Genomic DNA, 10661 nt, shown 5'->3' on the forward strand with positions numbered 1-10661 from the left:
CCCGCCCCTCCCCCACAATCTATTTCACATAATTTCACTGTTTATTTCCCTTCAAGAACCAAGTGCAAAAAAAAACTGAACCCATGTATAAATGAGATTTCTTTTGTTACATACTATAACATTTTCTTTAACTTTTCCTTTTTTACAGCTAATTTTTAAGGAAGTATGATTATGACAACCAAGGAAATACACAGTTAATTGGACTGGGGCTGTGATCACAGTGTTAAACTTGTTTAAATAAGCTCTTTCTCTCCTGTGTGTAACTTTTAAATTTTTTGTAATTCCATACAGAACTGCTAGTTACAGAAGTGGTTTTACAGAGTTTTCCACCTTTGCCATCTTGTGAGATTTTGGATATCAATGATGAGCAGACTCTCCCCAGGCTGATAGAAGCATTAGAGAAACGCCATCAGCTACGACAAATGATGATTGATGAGTTTAACAAACAATGTAAGGCCAAAAACTGGGATCATTTTAACTCCAGAAATTTGCAATGAATCTGAGTTCTATGGTGGAACAAAAAGGGTTATTTTTGTCTCTGCACTTTGTAGTGCTCAAGGCATTGTTTAATTAGACTAACAAGGAACTTTTCCCTTAGCTCTTTTTTATATTCCAAGAAAATATAAGCAAAAGAAAAAAGTTGGTTTGTATTCTCTCCCTTTTTTAAAATTAATAGAGATGGATGCAAAGGAATAATAGCTGATTTGTTTGTAGTTCCTGCTAGTTACTTATTTGCAAGGCACTTGACATAATTACATCTTACTAACTGTATCTTTGGACAAATTACTCAATCCCCTATTAGTTTCCAAGTCTGCAAAATGGGATTTCAACTTGAATCTAACTTTTGCTAAAATAAATCTAGTATTATTTCTGTTTTTGCATTTGTTGTTCTGAAGCATATTATTGACCCATAAGGGTTGGTAAGGGGATGCCATAGTGCAAAATGACTTAGTATTTTTCAGGAATAAACAGAAAGCTTCTATGAATGTGTCTTTTGTAGACTTGACAAACTCTTGATTTTCTTCCTTGTTTTCTGATTATAGACTAATTCTCCAAGAGAGATAGCTATATTTCGTATATAGTATCAGCTAATAAAAGTAGATTTCATTGGTTATTTTGGAATTGGAGTAAACAAAAACCTGCATGTTTTTGTTTCAGCTATTACTTTTAAAGCTATGTTGCAAGAATTTGACAATGGTGTTTTAAATAAAGAAAACTACATTCAAGGAAAACTAAATGAAAAAGAAAAGGTGATCTCAGGACAGAAATTGGAACTAGAACGACTGGAGAAGAAAAACAAAACTTTAGAATATAAGGTTGGTTTGGGCATTATTATAAGGAATGTGCTGGCTGTTTACCACTGGTCTGTCTGACTGAGCCGTTCTGCTATATACAGGTAACCGCTGTTTACTGGGAGTTATCATGTAGCCAATTATTAGTATTCATCGCACTCAAAAATGAGGAAATGTGAATGAAAAACATAAAAGCGATGTTATACTCTTTAACTTTGAGTTAAATGTTAGCAGTTGAAGAGAATATTTCCTGGCCTAAACAAGTGAGCTCTCTAGAGGGCTCTCTAGAGTTCAGCTTTGGTGGTAGCTTGGTTTTTCACTTTTTACTGGGTGATATATGTTTGTTTCCTCATTTACGAAGGATCATTTAGGGAGTACACACTCATTCTAGAGAGAAGCTAGCCTCAACCAATAAAGTGAGTGTTCTGTATTCCAAAAAGCTTTAAAAATAAAATTTTAGGCCTGAATTTTAGAGTAATTTTTCACCCGAAGTCAATTATAACTTAGTCTTTTCAGTGAGGAACTTGTTTAAAAGTTCTCATTTCTAGGAATGGAAGTACGAATTCAGATGAAATGTTAGAGGAAATTTTTCTTTACACAGCTATGCTTATATAAACAAATTATGGAAGGGATTATTTTAGAGCTACATGAAATATTTACATACCAAATATTGAACATAATGGTCTGCCTTCCAGATTGAAATTTTAGAGAAAACAACTACTATCTATGAAGAAGATAAGCGCACTCTGCAACAGGAACTTGAAACCCAGAATCAGAAACTTCAGCGACAATTTTCTGACAAACGCCGACTCGAAGCCAGGCTGCAAGGCATGGTGACAGAAACAACAATGAAGTGGGAGAAAGAATGCGTGAGTGTTGCTCCTATAGTGCTTATTGCAGAGACCAGTGGTTTATTTCAAGCGTACTGCTGAATTATGGTACTTGAAGTAGGGTTTGGAGGTGGTGGCAATACTAGTAGCCTAGTCAGTTCATTCTGTTGCCTTTCTCTGCCCTGAAAATTCCGACAAATTAATTAGCATTATGAAGCCTACTTAACTCAGGAAGAACTGGAGAACTGTTATTTTTAGGAAATGAAGAGTTTCAGTAATTTGGTGTACTTGTTTGGTATAACTGAAGTAGAATACATACTGCCATTGATAATCTGTAGGAGCGTCGAGTGGCAGCTAAACAGCTGGAAATGCAAAATAAACTCTGGGTGAAAGATGAAAAACTGAAACAACTGAAGGCTATTGTTACTGAACCCAAAACTGAAAAGCCAGAGAGACCGTCTCGGGACCGTGATCGAGAAAAAGCTCCTCAAAGAGCTGTTTCTCCACCACCAGTACCTGTAAGTTATTTGTCATTGTGTAGTAATTTAGGACTAGAGAAAATTTGTTCAGATTAGGGACTATTTCTATGAAAATCAACTTTTTGTTTTATATTTCTCAAACTTCTATTTATAATTTTTTTAAATTTAGCATAAACACATTTAGTACAAATTTAGTATAAAAATCTAGTGATTTAGTACAAATAATGATAATGTTATCTTATGTATTAAAATTATAGAAAAGTAATGAATTGTTTCTCTTATTTTTTCAGTCTTGCTCATTAATTTCTCTTCAATTTTTTTAGCTTCCTAGTAACTATATTGCTCAGATTTCCAACGGCCAGCAACTCATGAGCCAGCCACAGCTACATAGGCGCTCTAACTCTTGCAGCAGCATTTCTGTAGCTTCCTGTATTTCGGAATGGGAACAGAAAATTCCTCCATACAACACACCTGTCAATGTCACATCCATTGCAAGGCGTAGGCAGCAGGAACCAGGACAGAGTAAAACTTGTATCGTGTCAGACAGAAGGCGAGGGATGTACTGGACTGAAGGCAGGGAGGTGGTTCCTACATTCAAAAATGAGATAGAAATAGAAGAGGATCATTGCTGCAGGGTTAGTGCCAGTATTCTTTTAAAGTATTATAGCAATAGATTTTAATCTTGTGTTTTTGTAACTTGGTTCAAAAAGTTCAAAACAAACATGGGTGAGCTCCAATATAAACAAGGTCTAATTTTTATGTTATTAATTTGAAAGATCAAATCACCCCAAAACTGAGGCTTAGCTCTTCAGCTGAAAAAGCCCAAACACATTTGGCAACAGAAATAAAGCCTCGTGTTCAGTGAACACAGGTCAGTGTGGCACACACCAGAGTAATCTGCTTTTCAGTTGCATAAGCTAATGAGCATGTGAATATGAGTGTCTTAGAGCACGTTTTCCAATTTTTTCTTTTGGTTTTTCTCCTCCAAATTAGATTTTTTTTGTTGCATTTGAACCTTTGAAAACTGTTTTCCCAAACTTCTGTTTTGAAAAATTTCAAACCCAAAGAAAAGTTGAAAGAATGGTACAGTATCAGCTTTTTCCCCTTACCTAGATTTACCAGTTGTTAACTTGATATAGATATGTAAACATTTTTTCCTTGAACCTTTGAAAGTAAGTCAGACTTCATGGCACTTCATCCCTAAGAATAAGGACATTAGCCTATATAACCACAATCTTTATCACACCTACGAAAGTTAACATTAATTCTGAAGAAGTATCCTCTAATATATATAGTTCGTGTTTACATTTCCCCAGTTGTCCCAATAATGTATTTTTTCAATCCATGATGCTATCAAGGTGAATGCATTGGGTGTGGTTATTTTGTTTCTTTAATCTCTTTTAATATAAGACAGTCTCCCCTCTTTTTGGTTTTCATGATACTGTTTTTTGAAGAATCTAGGTCAATTGTTTTGTAACTACTGAGGATTTGCATGCCCAATTGCTTTTAATTTCAAGACCTTTATTTCAATTTACAAGGGCTCTGCCTCATTCAAGGGTGTTTAAACAAATTCACATTTATATTTTCTTCTTAAGGATTAAGGTAAAGTTTCCCCTTGAATCTGAATAAATGAACCAAGTTACTATTGTGAACTTAACATTTAGTAAAACCTTAATATAGCTCTTAGAACTTTTCTTCTAAACAAATTAATCTTATGGTAAATATTTGCTTTAGATTTTCTTGTATAATTTAGGGTAAAGAAAAATTTCAAGTGGTCTGCATTCCTGATTATTAAGGAATGGTGATGAATTCCAAGGTATTTACAAAGGCAACAAAGATTTTAAAATCTCTTAAGTTCTTTACTTTCCAGATATCACTTTAAACCTTTTTAGGGAGCAAACTATGGTGACTGGTCTTTCTGATCAACTCTAATAAATCTCTTATTTCATGAAAGCTTATAGACAAAACTATTCAAGGCCTGCCTTCAACATTAATGTAATACCTAATTTGGCTATGAGATTTAAGAAGATTTATTAGAGACCTTCTCGCTTGAAATCAAAATCTCTTAGAAGTGCAGCAGAAAAGTTTAGGCTAGTTCTATGCATCTAGGTTTGTTGGTCAAAATTTATGTCACGTGGACTGAAATTATACTTCAGTGAGGAAGAAATTTTAAGTGTCATTTATTTTATAAATGATAGTATAATAGATTGTAAGGTCTATCTTTCTAAGCTCATTTCAGAATCTATTGATAAATGTGTTCAAGAAAACTATCACATTTGCCAAATGGTAGATCATGACAGCCAGACTTTTCTTGTTCAACATTAATTAAGTTATTTTAAGAATGGAAAGTTTCCTGCTTGCTGTGAACCTTGGGCATCTCTAGGGGCAAACTATATTGCCCATGTTTTACACTGTCATGATTTGTCACTGGTGCTTCATTTGTTCCTAATAATTATATAGGGAAAATGCTTTAGATCTCCAGCTATGCATTTTGAAATTGGGATCTTCATACTTGACCAGCTTTAAAGGATTTGGCCTGTGACAGACTGTTTCATACAAACAAAGATGTTTGAAAAATTCCAAAGATTTTGGGATTGCTTCAAACTTAACTATGCCTTGTATGTGAAATCTTTTTTATTAGGTTAAATATGCTAAATTTAACTTTCTCAAATTTACATGACATTTGACTGGAAGCAACTAGTTTTTTATTGTATGATAGACTGCTTCTACGCTATATTCTTTATCTGGTTCTTGGAACCTTTACATACTATATTCTTTATCTGATTCTTGGAACCTTTATGAAATGTTTGGTGAAAAAAATAGTTGGTAAACCCATTGTTGTGTTTGAATTTTCCATGAAGTTCTGTTTAGAGATTTTTAAATTTCAGAAAGTACTCAGAATTACTTTATTTACATTCTTTAATCATTTTATACAGAGTTCTTATTATACCTTACGTTCTTAGCATTTTGTACTATCCAGCCTCTTCAGCTTTTATTTTTATTTTGTCTTTGCGTAAAGTGTTTTCTCTTTTGTTTGAGGCCTATGACATGTTTAGGCTTTTACTGATCTTATTGAAGCTTTTAACATGGTTGTGAACCTAATAGATTACCTCACAACAGCAGGCACAAATATTGGTTTGGGATCAAGAATGCAAAATGAATAATTTGTCTTAAATAACACCTCCATAGGAAAGACTAGCAGCATTGCTAGAATTTTTCCTTCTATTTTTTGTTGAAAGGGAAGCTCCCTGGTAAAATATATAATATACAGCTGGTGTTAAAAGATGTTTGTCAGTTTTGTGTTTAAATACAAAGAGAACATTTAAATTACTTGAACAACATATTTAGCTTTTGAAAAGGTTCGTGTGTTTGTTTTGATACTGGCACCAACTAATGTAGCCAAACCTGCTGCACTTCTATTAATACCCTTAAATTAATTCTGGGTTATGCTTGTTTCTTGATTCCTTTCAACCTGATCAGAATGTACCACCACTTCGTCTCCGACACAGACGATCACGCTCTGCAGGAGACAGATGGGTAGATCATAAGCCTGCCTCTAACGTGCAAACTGAAACAGTCATGCAGCCACATGTCCCTCATGCCATCACAGTATCTGTTGCAAATGAAAAGGCACTAGCTAAGTGTGAGAAGTACATGCTGACCCACCAGGAACTAGCCTCCGATGGGGAGATTGAAACTAAACTAATTAAGGTAAAAACAAATTTACACAGGAGAAAAAAACTATACAAAAAGCTTAACAAAACACCACTTACTTGTGTATTTCTTTGATGATACACAGGCAGTGTCAACTGGAACATCTATGGGTATTGGATATAGCCTCTTTGTTAGAAAACTAAAGTAACTGCTTAGGTTGTGAATCTGTTAAACTGGGACTAAATTTGCTTTCTACTGAATGATGCTGAGATTCTCAGGTTTGTTAGAGAAACTCCAGATCTATTATGTACTTTAAATTAATGTATATTTAATTTTAGCCCCTGCTTGAAAAAAAGTAAACCTAAAGAAAGAACTATCTTTGCTTTCTGTTAGTTCAAGATAAAAGCCTGCATTAAAATTTGACCTATCAAAATTACTTAGTATTGAGCTACCCAAAGTCCTTTTCCTCCTATCTGTAGAAGAGTTTTCTCCTGATCAGAGTCAATGAATAATCAGGGAAATAAAAGACAAGACTGGGGGCGGAGGAAAGTTTTTCATTTCAAATTCAATTTAGAGGATGTTTCTTATAACTATGGTTTCAATTAAGACTGTACTGTCATTTGAATATGAGCGGTGGCACACCCAGAAAGGAAAGTAGAATGCCTTAGAACATTAAGAAATTTATGGCAGACTTCGATATCCTGAGCAGTTTTTATATTAGTGGTTAAACCAAAATGAATATTATTTTATGCAATTAAAAGTGTTACTGATTATATTGCATTGGACTTCTTTTGTTTAGTGAGAGATGTGTACTCAAGTTTCTAAAGTATTTTAATAGCACAGACCTAGAAGTCCCAAGTACCATCTGGTTTTGTGGATGGGAATTTCCTTAAAACAGTAGTCTTTAAGTTCAATTTGGAATATATATATGTACGTTTATCATTTGGATGTATCAAAGTGTAATGGTGACCTTTTCTCTTGGCTCTAGGGTGACGTTTATAAAACAAGGGGTGGTGGACAATCTGTTCAGTTTACTGATATTGAGACTTTGAAACAAGAATCACCAACTGGGTGAGTATCTCTTTAAGAGAGCTGTCATTTTCTCACCTGCTCATTCCTGAGGAACAGAATAGCCTGGAAAATATATCATTCATTAATTCTCTGAAGAAGTATAGTAATATTTCCCTATTTCTAATATTTTTCCTGTTGTTAGATGCAAAAATAATTGTTGCATCATGTTTCCCCTTTTTCCGTAGTCGAAAACGAAGATCTTCTACAGTAGCACCTACCCAACCAGATGGTGCAGAGTCTGAATGGACCGATGTAGAAACAAGGGTAGGGGTGAAAATTAAATATTTGTCTGCTTAATAAAAATTAGAGATGTCATATTTTAAGCCACACAGTTATAGCTTTTCATGCTCTTTGAAGTAGCTGAGGTCTGATCTCACATTGCCAGTGCAGCCTGTAGCCCTGTCCTAGTAAACCTTTGAAGGTGTTTGTATTTCTTTAGGTCTGGTGGATGATCTGTAAAGTATCAGACCAGTATGTTAACATGGTTGCTTGTGCTGAACTTTTAGAAAGCAATACCGGATTTTGCTTTGGATGAATCTGGCAGAATTATATTTTTCTTTCCTTTTTTTTTTTTTTCCTTTTCCTTTTAGAACATTTAGGGTTTTTTTTTTTGTTTTTTAAGATTTTTTTTTATTGGGGAAGGGGAACAGACAAGTTTCTGTCCTTTTGTTCTTCAGTCTAGTTGTGGAGGACGTCGCTACACTGGCCCATGTTGGTATTATCTTCCTGGGTGAGGCAGTCACTCGCCGGCCATTGGATGGCTGCTCACGGTGGCTCACAGCAGCTCACGCCGGCTGCCAGCTGCACACAGTAGCTCACAGCAGCCCACTGCCTCCCCACTGCAACCGTTGCCGGTGACTCACGGCAGCCCAGCTCCAGGTTGAGCTGTTGTTCACCATTTTAGCTGTAGAGGGCACAGCGTCACTGGCCCTCATGTGGGATCTGAACCGGGGCCCTGCTGTTCAGAGCTGGTGTCCCAAGCAAACTCTTAACCAACGCGCCACTTGGCTGGCCCCAGAATTGTATTTTATAGACTGCTGAGAGGAACTGATCTTTTCTTTAATTTTCCTATCAGTGTTCTGTGGCTGTAGAGATGAGAGCAGGATCTCAACTGGGACCTGGATATCAGCATCACGCACAACCCAAGTGAGTACTGGCTAATTGGGGACTTTGTGTATATGTTTTCCCTCCTCTAGTATTTCCACTACCATCCCTTTTCCCTACCATCCACTTCCTTTTAACCCTCCGTCGGGCGCAACTGATCTCACAGATTCATTCACACAAATTTTCAAATATCTAACAGTTAAGTATCGTGACTCATCGCTTCCGTATCTTCCCCCTCTACCATAACCTATCATCAGTCATGTTTGTGATTTAGTACAATAAAGACGTATTTCATAGTGGCATCTTTGTGTGCAATGAATCTGTGAGATCAGTTGTGCCTGATGGAGGGCTAAGAGAACATTAGGTGTTTTTTGTTTACCCCTTGGAACATCTCGGCCCTACTGGCAGACTGGAGTAGGCAGCAGCAATGCTGAGAACCTTGGAAAGTTTGATAGGAGTAATTAGAGCTGTAAGAACAGGAGGTGATGAAAGACTGGCTAACTCTTGTTCATGTTTTGCCAATGTTCAAAGCTTTCAGAGGCTAAACTGAGAAGACCTGTAAGGAGGGGAGGCTAATGGCTTTAGTCAGGGGATGGCAGCCCTTCCTGTATTTCATCCTTTCCTAACTTGCCACTTGGTCTTGTTAGCAATTAAGTATTCAGTGAAGTAAACGAATGGTGGGATTTATGGTTGGGAAAGGAATCAGACTTTCCTTCTATTAAACACATACCCAAGAGTCTGCCCCATTCTTTTTCCATATTAGTAAAACTTTTCAAATATCTACTTATACAAGTCCATGTGTCCATTTTTAACACATGTTTTCCTTAGGCAATTTGGAAAATCATTGCAATAGGATGAAGATGGGAAGTCCTTTTTAAAATTTAATATTAGAAGCATATTTTATAAGTTATTTGCTTTCTCAGAAAGACTTGAACTTTTCCCATAATAAAACCAGGAATTCTCTTAAAGCCTTCCTAGAAATTAAATTGCTCTGAATGTGTTACTGATTGCAAAATCCAACACTAAATGCTGGTTTTCACATTTCAGGCGCAAGAAGCCATGAACTGACAGTCTCATTAATGAAAGAACATTTTCATTTTGTTGGTGATTTCCCCTAAAACCATGCCAGAAGGAGTCTTCTGAGTCATCTTGTAGAAGTCCAACCATGTTGACTATCACAGACCTCAGATACATCATACACTAGCCTAGATCAAAGATTTCCCTGTGGTTCCAAAGACAGCTAGTATTCAACAAACTTTTTACATTGTATGCCTTGCCATATTTAATATTAATAGCAGAGAAAGACCCACCCCCCCTTTTCTCATTGCCATATGAACTTTTTAATAATGCTATTTTTTGTATATTTCTTGTATACTGATAAACTAATTCATGCAAGTGTTTGTCTTGGGTGATTAAGGAAGAATATATCTAGATCACGCTTTATTTTTTATTGTGACATTTCCAGCTTTTGTCTGAATGTTTCTTAAGGTTTTATAAACAAAACATGCTGCTATTGATTAGCTGCAAGAATGCACTTTAGACATATTTGACGATGCAAACTTTCAAAATAAAGATGTCAGTGGCCAATACTAAAACCATTTTAGGAAGTTGTTTTGAACTTTGTATGTATCTATTCATTTTCTGACACTTAGATATGCCAAAAGAATTGAAATAAAAAGCACTAAGAAATACCAAGTTGTGTGATAGTCAAAACATATTCCCAGTACCTAGCACTGTGTCTTGCATTTAGCTGGCACTCCTTTGTGGAATGAAATAAAAGAAAGCACTAGAGGTTTCTTTCACATTGGGGCTACTTGTTTTAGCACACAGGAATGGTTTTGAAAAGGTATTTTCCTTGCTGAGAACCAGGAATCTTACCCCAACCCACATGTATAACCTGCTGGAGTACGATGGCCGGCGGATAATCCTTAATACAGTGTTTGACCTGGAATCATCCCTTTTTTTAAAATTTAAAGATGACTTAGCAGTCTTCTTAAATTTCCAGGTATGAAAACATTTAATTTTTGATATTATACCTAACTTAAATCCATATATAAAAAGTGAGGTCAGGCTGACCAAGTGGCGCTTTGTTTAAGAGTTGGCTTGGGACGCCAGCTGTGAGCAGCAGGGCCAGGGTTGGGATCCCACATGAGGGCCAGTGACGCTGTGCCCTCCACAGCTAAGATGGTGAACAACAGCTCAACCTGGAGCTGGGCTGTGGTGATGGCCAG

At 36.1% G+C, this 10661-nt stretch overlaps 1 protein-coding gene across 3 annotated transcripts in view; it reads left to right on the forward strand.

Annotated features, from left to right (window-relative positions):
* Positions 1-10374, forward strand: part of KIF23 (kinesin family member 23) — a 25617-nt gene extending 15243 nt beyond the window's left edge. For 2 of the 3 annotated variants that reach the window (XM_019647345.1, XM_019647346.1), the window contains 9 exons: positions 292-450; positions 1159-1316; positions 1988-2161; positions 2461-2640; positions 6082-6312; positions 7244-7326; positions 7512-7590; positions 8402-8472; positions 9478-10374. In XM_019647345.1, coding sequence (XP_019502890.1) covers positions 292-450; positions 1159-1316; positions 1988-2161; positions 2461-2640; positions 6082-6312; positions 7244-7326; positions 7512-7590; positions 8402-8472; positions 9478-9493 — 1151 coding nt within the window. In that variant the 3' untranslated portion in view covers positions 9494-10374. Of the gene's footprint in view, positions 1-291; positions 451-1158; positions 1317-1987; positions 2162-2460; positions 2641-2924; positions 3237-6081; positions 6313-7243; positions 7327-7511; positions 7591-8401; positions 8473-9477 lie in introns of all 3 variants that reach the window. The other variant, XM_019647347.1, reaches the window with a different exon arrangement.
* Positions 10375-10661: the final 287 nt, after the last annotated feature.

This window comes from Hipposideros armiger, unplaced genomic scaffold, assembly GCF_001890085.2.
Source record: "Hipposideros armiger isolate ML-2016 unplaced genomic scaffold, ASM189008v1 scaffold_110, whole genome shotgun sequence".
NCBI lineage: Eukaryota > Metazoa > Chordata > Mammalia > Chiroptera > Hipposideridae > Hipposideros > Hipposideros armiger.